The 14,324-nt window shown below is 46.3% G+C and overlaps 1 protein-coding gene across 1 annotated transcript; it reads right to left on the bottom strand.

Moving 5' to 3' along the window:
- Window positions 1-1,728: 1,728 nt before the first annotated feature.
- On the bottom strand, window positions 1,729-2,309 carry PtA15_3A21 (uncharacterized protein; the record flags this gene model as incomplete). Its single annotated transcript, XM_053167166.1, has 2 exons — window positions 1,729-2,055; window positions 2,118-2,309. The coding sequence occupies 2 exons, from the start codon at window positions 2,307-2,309 to the stop codon at window positions 1,729-1,731; spliced, it is 519 nt and encodes a 172-aa protein (XP_053018213.1).
- Window positions 2,310-14,324: the final 12,015 nt, after the last annotated feature.

Raw genomic sequence — 14,324 nt, 5'->3', positions numbered from 1 at the left:
ACAGCATCAGAAAAGTTTGGGTATGTATCTGGCAATCATCATGACTTATCTTCAAATCCAGATGCCTGAAGGATAGAATAAAACTCAAACTGATACTATCAGGAGTCACAAATGAGTTGCACTGAACTCATCATACTCTTATACAATAGTTGCTAATAAGTTTGACAACAAAGTTGAACACAAGTTACCCACCCACATTGAACTGAATTCTAACCAAATCAAAGATAAAGTTACAGTCTGGCACTCTCTAGAGAGTTCCAAACTTTCTCCCCTGGTGATGGGTACAGTAGTTGAATTAATTAGCAGTCCTGAAAATTTTCAGCATTCTTTACCACACCCAACAGGGTCTCTTACATATCTCTTCTTGGGAGGCCAAAAAGTGGAGTGCTTCTTAATGCTACAGGGAAAACCCTGGAATTTGAATAAAATTAAGTTTCTAAGTTATTATTGGAATTGTTAAATTGGCCAGCTGCATTATCAGGTTGCCAAAACTCATAGTCTTGGTAAACAAATCATTGCTCACAGTGAGTGAAGTAAATCTTTTCATGTTTTAGATGCATAATTCAAGAGGGAAAAAAAATGAAGTATCCAGTGAATGTTACCTATCTACCTCTTGTGGTAGAAGGGAGAAAAAAATTTATCATAAGCATTTTTTTTTTTTGAAAATTTGAATACTGGTTTGAAAAGTCAGAAGCAACTTGAGATTAACAAGGTTTCCCCACAAATGGAGAAACCAGGGAATAATCATCTGATGACTCATAATCAAATTGAGATTTAATTTGAGTTTTTCATCTGTTTTCTTATTTCTTCTTTTTTTTTTTTTGAAATTTGAAAATATTTTCAACTGTATAGTAAACTAGTAAACTGGAAAGGAAGAACTCCTAGGACTGCTGAAAGAAATGGAATCATCATCAGGATTCAGCACTATCTCATCACTAAAATGAAAATATATTTACCTACCAGCCCATAAAGACTTGAATCATTCAGAGATGACTTCTTGAACCTCCTTGGGAACTTCAGAATTGTCAATTTGACACAAGTGGTCTAGAAAAACCTTTACATTTTTACGTTTTGAAATTTTCTCTGCTGCATGTGTTTTCTCATGGGGATTTTCACTAACAATGATAGAAAATTTCTTTCTACTGTTTATCCTCTTATGAATGAGCTCATCTTCTTTTCCATTTCCAATAGAAACTGCGAAGAATGGGTTTTTTTGCTTGAGTAATTCCTTAGCCAAAATCTCCTTGTGATACAAATCTAAGTGAACAAGTATCATCCGACACTGCTTTCCTTCACAATGAATATCCCACTTATATTTCCAAAATCCATCAGATTCACTGTTTTTGATATTCTCTTTTCCTCCTTCCTCTTTCAGCTCCTTTTTTTTTGATTCATTAAGTGCCGTGATATCCTCTTCTACTTTTTTTTTGAGAGCTTCTGTTATACCTGTAGGTTTTGTTAAGCAATCAGTTCCGCTCTGGAATGAGGCTAGCCATATTTCTAGTACAACACCTGCATGCCATTTTTGTCTGACTTTTTAAATTCTGCCTCCAAATAATAGGTCTTTTTTCGAATTGAAGTCGCAACCTCAGGGACTATTTTAGATTGAGACAAATTATTCATCATGCTGCATTAAAAATCCAATGGGTGTCGAAGCAATCAGCAGTCTGCTTACATTTCTCTGTGAAGAAAATCTGTGTCAGTTATAATATGTTTGCCCACATAGTGTCACATGTAATCATTTTCCAGAAATTTCAGATACCCACTTGATAAAACTTTGGTAAGCTGGTCTTCCATTTTTGCCATCTCTTCCGCATATTCTGGTAGCTTTGGTACAATTCTTCCCTCGGGAACATCCAGCCGGGTACCTCTGCTGTGCCCCACATGGAGCCCCGGAATTGTGCTAATCGAGTTGGGCAGCTCGTCCCAATGTCGGGCGGTTATGATCCAAACTTTATTCTTGGGGTTTGCAGCCAGCTTTGTCAAAGGCTCAATGACCCCGCTGTCATACAGATCTGGCCCAAACAGCCGATCACGCTTCGGTCCAAAAACACCCTATCAAGATCAAATCAAGGTCAATGGAAAGATTATGTACGCTAAAATCATGTTGGACTTACACCATAGCCAAGGAGGATCAACCTTTCAGCCGAATCTTTATAACCTTTCTTAATTTCTTCGTAATTAACTTCAGGTACCGCAATGACTTCCCTCGCCTGCGGCAACTCTTTGGTTTTTTCGATCTGCTTGGTCAGACTCATTTCCATAGCGACATTTGAGGCCGGCAGCGTTTGAGTAAGTAAAAAGGCCATTAAAATTACGCTGGAGAACATTTTAATTTTGTGGTATGAATGGGGAATGCTTTCAATGCAAAGCTGAGAACTGATCCTAGTCACTAAAGTCTATGTACCGTATCTCTGAGTCAAAGTTTTGGTGTATTTTTAGGAGGGTTGGAGAACAGACAACGTAAAGTTTGTTGTTATAGAAAGTATACTTATCTAGTTATGTGCACCCACACCAGGCCGTCTGAGCCAAGGGTGCCCAAAGTTAAGTGTGGACCTCAACTAGCCAAGCAGGATGTTAATTGTAATACAGTTCGCCGGTCAGACGAACACACGTATACGGCTTACAAGCTCAGCAACAAGTTTCTAGTCACGTTTTAGCTGAATCTGATCCTGAACTCATTTTTCTTGGCGTCTTGACTCCTGATCAGCGAGTCAGGGCTAGGGACTTAGTTAAGTTAGGAGTCAGAGCAAGTCCATACAACGCGTACCCCTCACGAAGGGTTAGTTATTGTCAATCTAGTGTCCTTCCAACAGATGGCACCTTATATTGCAATGAAGAATGTGGAGCTGGAGCAGCAGCATGGAGTGGGAGATCGTGGACGGATGAATTGGATTGAACTTAACTATTGTGTTTTGAATAAAGCTTGGATGATTTCTCAAATTTTCTGGTTTTGTTGACCGAGGTCAACTCCATATTTTTGATATCCTTTCCACATGGTGCATCTTGACAGATGTCAGATGAGGCCCAAGGCTAAATCCACCCCCAGAGCCAATTTCCTCCAGTAGGGGGTGAACGAGTCGGGTTAGAGAAATACCAAGTTCATTTTGAGAGCCAGAGCAGCTTCTTTACCCCACCCACCACAGGCCATGACCATCGGCCGTTGCCTTCTGCCAGTATGGGCTGGGCAGGGAGAGGCCAACCAAGCGCGGGGTTGTGACACAAATACATCCTGGGCGGAAGTCAATTTCAAGGTTTTGTTTAAAGTTGGGTCTGGCTTTTACAGTTTGGTGTGAAGTTTAAAATAAAGTTACTACATAACAAAACCAGAAAATTTGAGGAAAGATCCAAGCATTATTCAAAACACAATAGGGGGGTTCACAACAGGATAAAAATAAAACTTTAGAGCTAATTTTAAGGCCTTTATGAACAACTTTTTAAAAAATGAAGAGGTTGCTCTGATTCTCAGGGGATACCCAGTCCTGTACACCTTGACAGATTTTTAAAAATTTGTTGATAAAGACCTTAAAATTGACTCTAAAATTTTACTTTTATCCTGTTGTGAACCCCCCTAATAGGGGGGTTCACAACAGGATTTTAATCCAAGTTTATTAAAGACACAGTTTTGTCAGAATCCTAAAAAAAAAAAATCAAGGGTTCCCCCTGTACATAAACAAAATGATAAAATAAAATCAAGGGTTTCCCCATTGCACAAAAAAACCAATTGGAAAATTGTAACTTTTCCTCCAACAATGCAAATCAAATAAAAATATCAAGCATTCTAAATTCTCAACCAGCCTTCCAACATCGGCAAAGCCGTGCCCACAGGCGCAACACCCATCTCGCGTCAAGTGCACGGGTCAAAAGTGATGGACGTGAAGGCCCCCGGCCCGCAGCTAAGGCTACAGACCCGTGGAGGGCCCACTCTTTGCCCCTCGGACTGCGCATGTGCAACAGCGGAGGGGTTGAGGGCAATGGATAGCTGGAATTGCAGCATCTCCAATTGCCCTGGGGAAAACACCACCATTGGATCCTGCTATTTAGGCTCTCGCAGTGCCTTCCCCAGAACTCCTGTTTCCAATGCCCATCACTGTCTCCTGCACGCCTTGCCATCCCCGTCGCCTGCACGCCTCCAATTCAAACTCAAACTTGCCTGTGGCAACCATTGCCATCACATCATTACCAAACCCCTAACATTATCACCAGGTATGTTTCTCTGATATGCAGCCCTCTTTGAGGTCGACAAGTGAGTCACTCTGCCCAGCTTCAAATTCAGCCATAACCTCCAGCGGACAGCAGAGTCACAAGAACATATGATTAGCTCTGCCGAGGGCCAAACAGGGCGGCGGAGGACCACGCGAGTGGAGTTCATGCGCTCGGCGGGCTGAGTTGACCTCCACGTGGTCCTCTGCGGCACACCTGGCGTCGTCGGCTATGCTTGCCCTACCAATGTTTGATGGTTGCTAAGAGTCCTTGATTCAACCAAGGCCGGCGTTGCCAATTCTGCGGTTGGACATCAGTCGGTCTCCCCTCCCCCCCCCCCCCCCCAACCTCTCCCTGTCAACGTGAACCCAACATGCCTGACCGTTCCCTCAGACAGGGTTGCTGCTCGCGGAGGCTTGTGGTTGTTCTTGAGGAACAGGGTCTGTCACCGGGCTCGAGAGCGCAGGAGAGTCGCTCGGCCCGGCCTGCTTGCCAAAGGGTGGTTCGCTGGCCAACACCATAACTAAAGCTCTTGGGCGGGCTGATCCCGGGCCACTTCCCAAAATATTGGAGCTCAAGGAGGCCCAGGAGCTGGGCATCAGGGCCTCTTGGGCCCTCTACTGGAACACCCCCCTCAGGATTTTTTGTGCGTAAGCTCATCAAGGTCACCAAAAAGACCATGTATTGTTCTTGCCTTGACAGGATTTTGTGGCAACACATCTTCGGGGAACTTGCTGAGTGCGTTTGGGGGCCCGGGGGCCATCGCGCGGATCAGTTGCTTGTTCCCTCACCATAACCCACATTGGCCCCAAGAGACACACCTCCATCCCCAGCGCCAATGGCATGGCCATTGACGAGCGCGCTGTGGGGGCTCAGGCCCCACACACAAGTTTCTTGAGTCATTCAATAAACCAAATCTGCAGTTTTTGCACAAAGTTTGATAAATGGTTACAAATTACACAATTCTGGAGATAACAGGCTCCTGCTGTACGGAAGACTCATATCTTTTTGAAAATAAAATTTGAAACTGGTTTGAAAAATGCTGTCAACAACAAAGTGAGTCACTTCAGTCCTGAGTGATTTTGATAGGCACATGTGTTGTCCCCAAAAGAGATATTGTTGAGCTATCTTACATCACTTCATTTTCTCTTCTAATCCATCACTGTGTATTGCTCATGCCTTGACCGTCACTCATTTTTAAATCTAGCTTTATGTATTCATTCTTTTGCATGACATATGAAAATCTGTATGGATAATGGGGTGGAGAATGAGCCAGGTTGGCACATTAATATTTCAAGGCCAACTATGGGCCCTGTTTGCACCAGTTAAGCTTTGATAAAAGGAAAGTTTTGAGACATTCCTTGGGCCTCCATATTATCAGCCTTTTAAAAAACCTGTCAAACACCTGACCAGGATGACAGTTGACCTGCCAATTCTCCACGGAGTCCACCCTAATGCATAATACACATAAAAACACAGCTCAAAGCTTATGTAGTTACTGTCTCCTGTTATGTAGTCCTTTGGTTTTACCTCCTCTTTCAGGCCTTTTTTATAAGGATCTCTTACAATCTGCAGTCAGTTTCTTAAGTTTCAAGAACTCAAGCCTCAAATCTATTTGTGGAACCATAAGCTTCAATTTGATGCTAGACTACACCCCTTCAGCTTGCAGCGGCGAAGCCGCCTTGGCCTCTAGTAAAATTTTAAAGCTCATTTTGAGGCCTTTATGAACAATGTTTTGGATTTTTTTTAAGCTGTTCACATTTGGGTGTTCCTTGGCAATCAGAGAAACTTCTACGTTTTCTGAAAATTGGTTCACAAAGTCCTTAAAATGGGCTCTAAAGTTTTATTAAAATCCTATTGTGAACCCCCCTAATAAGTCCCTCCCCTGCCTGAGGCTTTGCCGGAGGGACTTACGCCCTGTCAGGAATTCTTGTGTGACAATATTCTGAGTTTTGGTGGCACTCAACTTTGAGTGCCCAGAACTCAACCTAGATGATTAGCTAGCAATTCAAAAATTTAATGCATGATAGGCTAACATTGTTTCTTTCTTCTGATACAATTTGGGATCATCCCCTCTTCATCTTTGTGCTGACTTTATTTCTCAAAAACTTCAAAAAAGGTGCTTTCCCCAGGCTTGGAGCGAATCAGAAAAGCAAAATGTGGCTGGAAATACAAGGTATTTATATGTCACATTATGTAAGAGCAAAGAGAGGAAACATGGGAAATGAGAGACGTGAGAATGTTGGACGTCTTGTTGAGACCATCGTATATGCCAGTCATGACGTATACTGTAGCAAGACGTAATCTGTACCTAAGATTACGTAACCGAGCTACAACAGGAAAACATTTGCCGGGACATCGTGACACCTGGCAGCGCCTGTCGCGTCAATGAAGGATTGATTGATGAAACAGCACGGTCTGGTACGCAAGCGTAGCTTTGGCTAATGCTACTCATTTATGTTGACCAGCAACAAGGTCCCCTCAACTTCAAGCTGGCTCACACACACAATTTGAAAATGTTCTGCATCATCATTGCAATAGTTTTTTTACTTGCCCCAGGATTGAAGCCCTCATACCCCGCTTTGAAAATAACCAATGCCATCAACGCGAAGATGCTAGAGAAACATCAAGTCAATACTTTACCTGAAGTCAATTATGAAAAATTGGCGAAAAATTATAAAGAATCAGAGCAAAGGTTGATCTTGCTTGACTACGATGTCAGTCAACAGTCTTTGCAGTGTATAAGGACACTCCTTCTGCTGACTCGAATCTGATCTTAGGGCGTTTGAGACCAAACAGGCGGTATTGATTTGTATAGACCAAGAAGACCTTGAATTCACGAAAGCTTTGAAAAAGCTTGCTGCAAAACCCATGAATGAAGTTTGGATCATAACTGCGCGAGGTCAGAATATGCTCCCAGCTTCATTTGGAAGATCCCCATGCTAAATTTAGGTGAGAGCAGCGGGACGGAGCTCCAAGTATGGAAGGGTCAAGTACACCACAGGAGTGATCAACAGAAGTCAGGACGTTGCCCAAACAGTTGCAGGAATCACGCGTCCTGGCAACCACTAGGACCGCGGGGGAACATTGTGGTTATCTTGATGGCCGCAGGACAGATTTTAAACGGATTGTATTCACTGACGTCCTCATCAACCATGATGGTTGCAGGATCTGGGGTTTCTGGGACGTCAAAGTCCCTTTGACAGAAGATTTGGCATTGAGAGGATCATGGCCTCAACCCAGCTGTTGTTGGGATACCTGGGTTATCCTGACGCTTTCACCGGCGTCCGCAGGATATTTGCTGAAGCCATGCGGTCAATAGGACTCTTGGGTTGCAAGGACAGCCTGCCCAAGCGTCTAAACAACGTTTTGAGGATCAACTCGTTGATAGGATGCCAGGGTCCCTGGGACGGCTTGAGAAAACGTCAAAAAGACGTTTTCATTTAAGGTGTTCAAAGTTGAAATCATAAAATTTTCATTACATAAAATCATAAAATCATAAAACTTTCAAATGATCATTTCATATGTACCATCTTAGAAATGTTGCTCTAATTTGAGTGTTTGGGTGTACATGTTTTTTTCACCTCAGAATTTTATGGTTTTATGGTGTTATGAGTTTATGCAAGTCAACTTTGAACACCCTAATTAACCATTAAAACTTCTCCGTGACAGCGAGGTCCCCCAACTTGAGCATTGCTGGAACAGGATGGTCTGACCAAAGTTCTGGACGCTCAGGTTGCAGAAACTTTTTTTCTTTTTTTGCTTTCCTGCGCCTACCTGCAAAGATGCTTTGCCACGTGAGCGTTTGAGAAAACAATTTGATTTTTTCTTTTTTTTTTCTTCTTTTTTTTTTACCTTCAATGTTTTTTTGTGTGGAATGGTGGAAACAAACTGAATCCCTTTGGTATTAATATTGCAATTCCGTGGTGAAGGTATAGTCAATGTTGCATAGCGCAACTGGCATGAAGATGATCACCCGAGTACACTGTTTGGCAAGGATGCCCTGTGGGTTCAAGCCCACAGCAGTTCCTTTTGCCAACCGGCACCTGCGAGATTGACCCATCACCAACGTTGTGGGCTCAATCCCTCAACACCCTTCTGGAGCACAGAGGGAAAGGTGACAACTCAACATTGCTGGTGTGATTGCCCAACAAATGTGGAGAACCCTTGCTGGTCCAACGACGTTGGTGCGTCCGCCCCTCTCCGCCAGGATTCCGTTGTGGCAACCATCTCTTTTGTGGTAATTTCTGACAGCGTCAGAACGTTGTGGTGATTTATATAGGCGAGCGCGGTAGAATGTCCACGCGGGGATAGAGCGGGCGGGAATGCACAAAGCCGCTCAGGCAGAGTGCATTCCGGTGACATAAGCACTGAGGATGAGGTCAGAAAAGCACACTAAGAAAGCTTACGGAAAGTCACGCGCGGACTGGAATGCACGGATTGCGGATCGGGTATTTGGATCGGAGCGGAAAAGACAGGGCTGGACTGCGGCGGGACTTCACACGTGGACTGGTAGCAGCGGCGCGTCAGCCAAAGCGGGTTCCACCAGCAGGTGGAACCGGGGTGGAGGCGGTGGCAAGAGAACGACTGACGGGGGCTAGACAGAGGACGGTGGGAGGACAAGCGTTGGAGAGGAGCGGAGCCTGGGAAAGTGACGAGCGGGACAGTGGGTGGAGCTGGAGGACTAGTGCGGCAAAGTGTCAGACGTGCGGCATTGGGTGGGAACGGCGATGTGCGTGGAGGGAAGGACGGGGGGACGGGAGGGTTTTCTCTATCTCTTCATCCTATCACTCTGGAGAGGATTACTCATCATTGTACTTACAACTACGGACGTACTAGAGTTATTAGAGAATTATCTGGGACTTTATCTTTACCTTGAGAGTTACTTGCGGATTTTGTGGTTACAAAGTGCAGAGCTTTATTCACTTGCGGATTATTACGCTATAGATCAGGCTCAGTAGAGGAGCGCTGAAGGCTAGCGGAAAGTAGCAGTGCGGAGCCGAGTATCAACAATCACACAGCCCGGACAATAATATTCTTGAAGGAGGCGGCTAGCAGACATTTTCCACCAACTAACCAGCTTTCATTCTCACAATTGAGGGTCTGGCCGGGAAACCCAACTTTGTGTCGTTATTGGATACTCGGGAACTAGACTTGCGCGGAAACGTTGAATGAACCCTTTGGAAAGTGAATTCTTTACTCCAGGTGACAAAGAAGCTCAGATTGGATCCGGCGGCTTGGACAGCGGAGACACAGTAATTGCGGGAAACGGAGAAGGTTCTTCTTCAAGACCAGCCAAAACACAATTGTGGTTGGGATTAGCGGGAGGACCACGGGAGGACCAAGACTAGGACAGACATCTTTTTCGTCGGTGCGGAGCCAGTTTTCACCTAATCAGTCGATCGCGGCGAGGAGGCGACAGCTGTATCAGCGGAGCACTCTGAACGATCGACCAGCGGTGTCAGCGGGAGGAACGACGAGCGAAACTTACGGAGTTCAACCAGAAGAGACAGAAGACGAGACCATGTAAGAAGCGCTAGGTGGACAACAACCTGCGGCTCCTGCGCCGAGCGGAGCAAAGATACGGCCCAGGGATTATCCGCACCTTAAGTTTTCAGAGGCGGAGGTGGAGCGTTTTATCAACCGGTTCAAAAGAGTGGCTCTGCAAGAAGGTCTGACGGATGCGGATAAAGCGTACCAGGTGGTCAACTTCTTTCCGGAAGGCGAGGACTTGCGGGAAGTGGAGGACATGAAGGGCTTTGAGAATAAGGATTGGGCCAAGCTCAAGGAGGAGATACTCAAGAGGTGGGAAGATAAGGATGTCTAATGGGCGGGCTTTCCAATGGGCCACCTGCAGGCTCCAATTGGGCCAATAAATTTTTTTGATCATGAACCAGACAAGACAGCCTCTGGGGTTCTAGACTATTTACTTAGATGAGAGGCCTTTTCAAGAAATAGCTCAAACCCCTTGTTTTGATGTTGCCGGGCTGCCCATTAGCCATCCTTATGGGAAGATCGTGGACCCAGGTATTGGGAGAGCGACTTGGAGAAAGTGGCTTTGGAGCGTGCGGAAAAAGGCGGCCTTCAAACAAGAGCGGAGTATGTGTCCTACATTACCAGTTTCGACCAGGTTCTGCGGTATTTGGAGCGGAACGAGATCGTGACGGCCAATATGGGCACGATGAAGCGGATTTTCTTGAAGGGATTTGACCGGAACTTCACGGAGAAGGTGCTTCGGGGACTTAACAAGCGGGGGCTGATGGTCAAACCACGACTTGGAGGGCCGAAACTGTTGCCCAGCATGAAGGAGTTGCGGTCCGCGGTCAAAGCGGAACTTGAAGTGTTGGAGCTCATGAATGACAGCCAAGGTGATGCGGTTGTGAGGGCGGAACCGGCTCCGCGGGCGCCGGTGACGGTCAAAGACGTGAGTGACCTCCCGGATACGCTGAAAGAACTGAAACTGTTAATGCAGAAAGCGGTGCACAAGCAACCGAAGGAGCAACAGGCGGCCGTGGCACCAGCAGCCGCTCCCGCGGTTCCTCAGGCGGACGGTGCTCCACAGGCTGTTGGAATGCCGCCGTGGAGGCGAGGACCTCCGGTGTGCGACTACTGCAAGGAAACCGGCCATATGCGGAATCAGTGCGAGTACTTCAAAACGGATTGGGCTGCAGGAAAGGTTTCTTTGTGGGGGCGCACTTTCTTTTGGCCGGATTGTACACCAGTAGACAGACCGATTCCGAGGGACGTGGTGCGGGCCGGACAACCTTTGGCGAAAGGAAAAGAGGTGGAGGGGAAAGTGAATATTGGGATGGTCAAGGGCATGGTGTGGAAACCGCCGGCAGTGGCCAGAAGTGTGAAGTGTGTGCAGACGGGGGAAGTCTTCTTGGGGGAGCGTTTGGAAAAGATGGATTTGGATCCCGCTCCCGTGCCTAAAGCCAGACCGGAGCCGGTGAAGCAACTTCCGGTAGCTCCAGTGGTGGGGGGCAACAAGAAGAAGGCCGCAGAGGTTGCACGGCGAGCAATGGGCGCGGAAACCACAGTAGCCCTTACCTTGAGGGAGCTGGCGGCAATTTCCCCGGTGATGGCGGATGAGATGATCAGTGTGTTGAAAGAGGCGTCAGGGGAAAGGAAGCCAGCGGCGATGGCTGTCACCACTAACGCGGAAACGGCGGAGGTTAAGAGTGCGGAGTTTGGACACTCGCTGGATTCAATTCCCGTTCTACCATCTACGTGTCGGAAAATAATTCTAACAGTGCAATGCATATGCACTATGACACTGAACAGTCAACTTGGCTCAACCCCGCGCACAAGGAAGAAATTGGATGCTGGACGACTTTCTCGCGCAACACCGTCGAACACTCAAGCCCTTAATTCACTTTCATCTTAAGTCCTAGTTTCGCAAACTCGGCTCCAATTCACAAACGAGATCTGGTTCAGAAGACTCAGGAGGAGCACGGTTCAGACACAAGTGGAGGTATAACTTGAATCTCAATTCTTTGGTTTCTTATTCTTATCTCCTCATGCGTTGTTTTTAATTGTATTAACCCTTGTTATTCTTTCTAGGCTTGTTTTGTCTGTTTCCTTTACAAATCCTGTTAAACTCTTCCATTAAGAATCTTTTCTCATTATAGTTAGGACCCGAGCTATAAGAAGGTATATCTGATCTCACTCATTTAACTCATGTTATCCTTTATTCATTTATTAACTTTCTATTATTTAAGTGTTATACTACTACTAGCTTTAGTTTGTGCGCTGCAATAAAGTCATAAGATCTCAAATTCCTACACTACAGCCGTGTCCTGCCCACTGGGATACGTGAGTATGAGGGTAGGAAACGTCACAAAATGGGCTATGATCGACACAGGGTCCATGATCAACATTCTCCCGGCGGATTTGGCGACAGAGGCTAATTTGGTGCTGCGGAAAACTCACATAAAAATCCGCACGATGGGCGGGTTTACTTGTGAAGTGGACGGGATAGCAGAAGCGGAGACTGTGGAGGTGGCGACAGTGGTCAAGAATTTATTGTTCTTGGTGACTAGGTCTCACGAGATCATTCTTGGTCGACCGGCTCTTTTTGCTTTTTGAGCGCAATTGCGCTTCTGCCCCGCAAGGCAAGAGGAAGTGATGCGGGTGGAAGGGACTCACGGGAAGCAGTATGAGACAATCATCTGCCAGCCTCAAAGCGGAGATTGGGTGACGGAGGTGGGCGACGGGGCACCGCATCACTGTGCGGAGCCTCCCACGGAGGATTTTTAGTTGTTGGCCAAGCTATCTGGGCGGAGGAAGCTTTGACTCAGCCTGGACGGTCGACATTTAAGAAGCGGGAGGGTATTGTTAAAACTAACAATGCATTTTGCAGACGTTAGCAGAAAATGATTGACTTGGGCAGGATTTGAACCAGCAACCTTAGCTTGAAGCTAAGACACTATACTAAAAGTGCTGCCTTTACCAACTAGGCTACCAAGTCCATGCCTGATGTGTTGATTTTGACCACTGAGGATTACAACATTTCAACAGGTATTGGCGAAAGGACGGAGAGGCGAGTCAATACCAAAGTGAGCTTTCCATTGTGTGCATCTCTAAGTGTGGAAGGATCAAAGCACTACCACAGCGCCACTGTGGTGAGCCGTGACTATGCAACAGGGACAAATGACAAGCGGGAAGAGGGAATGGACGAGAGCGGGAAAGTTGGTGCGGAAATCGGGAACTGCGCGGCGGAGGCGAGCAGTGTACAAGTAAGTCCTCCCAAGTATGCACTTCCGAGTCGGTTGTCTACGAAACCCTACCATTGTGCCACGGTTGTGAGCGAAATGAGACGTCCGCGCAGGGGTTTGATTGTGGATAGGACGATTGGCAACGACGGAGAAGCAAGGATGGGGCGAGTCAACGGTGGGAGGTATGAACCAGTGGCAAAGAAGGTGCGGCCGCGGAATGTGGCGATGCCGCAGGAGCTCAAACCACCATTGAGGGAGATCAAGTGGAGCCGGGATCCGTTCAAGACACCTCTACACCGGGTTCCGCCAAGGTTCAAGCCAACGAAGCAGATTACGGCGGAACAGATGGCCAGTCTCAACTTTGGGCCACCGGAATGGCTTCACAAGGAGGAATTCCACCTGTTGGCAGAAGCTATTACGCTGCGGGAAAAGGCGCTGTTGTTTGGACCTGAAGATCGGGGTTTACTCAAGCAGAGTATTGGGGATCCTTATTGAATACCCACGGTTCCGCATGAGCCATGGCAGATACAACCTGTCAGCCTTAGAGTCATCACAGCTGACCTAAAAGCTGCCTGTTCTACCTTTGTTACATATAAATTACTTTATATCTTTTTCATCTTAAGAGATATCCCTGTTTTGACTTCATATTCTGTTTTCTCATGCAATTTTAACCCTAGTTACAACTTACCAATTCATTGTAACTATACTCCTTCCCTGAGTTACTGAGTTGTAGCGCCCTTGCGCAGTTGTGACGTGTCAGTGCTACTAGGCGCGCCAAACCACATGTACATATGTAAATTACATAAGCAAACTGTGAAAATTTTCGTAGTCAGGATCCCCCTTGCCTGAGGCGGATCCACATACTTCAGCACACCAGAACCACCACCCAGATAACTCCAGGATCACCACCAAAGAGCCTACTATACTCCCAGTATACCTACCGTCACAGGCGCCTAGGATATTGACAGTAAGTAACCTCTTTCACTGAACCTTGTTTATCTCAGAGGTACAACTCTGTGTCTTGCTGGATCTGCCTTTTCTTCTTGCTTTGCTTTCTCCTTGATCACAGGGCTGTCCCTCCATATCTATAGGCCTTTGCCTCCATCTTGATCACAGGGCTGTCCCTTCTTATCATCAGGCCTTTGCCTCAAAATCTAGGTTCAGGGCTGTCCCTCAGGTTTCCCATTAAGAACCTTGACTGTCCAGAGAGAAGTCTAAAAAACTGTGGCTGGATTAAGACTTATCTAATCCAGATACCCTCCTGAGAGGAAGCTGTAGCACTTCTTGCACAGATTAGCAGCACTCTTCTGAAGAGTAGCATTGCCAGTGGACGTGCATTCCCACTAGAATAACCTAGTACTTCTCTTCCTTCTTATCCTGCTTGGTTTCTCTCTCTCTTTCTCT

Source organism: Puccinia triticina, chromosome 3A, assembly GCF_026914185.1.
Source record: "Puccinia triticina chromosome 3A, complete sequence".
Classification (NCBI taxonomy): Eukaryota; Fungi; Basidiomycota; class Pucciniomycetes; order Pucciniales; family Pucciniaceae; genus Puccinia; species Puccinia triticina.
The sequence above is the reverse complement of the archived record's forward strand: the minus strand, read 5'-3'. Positions and strand labels throughout refer to the sequence as shown.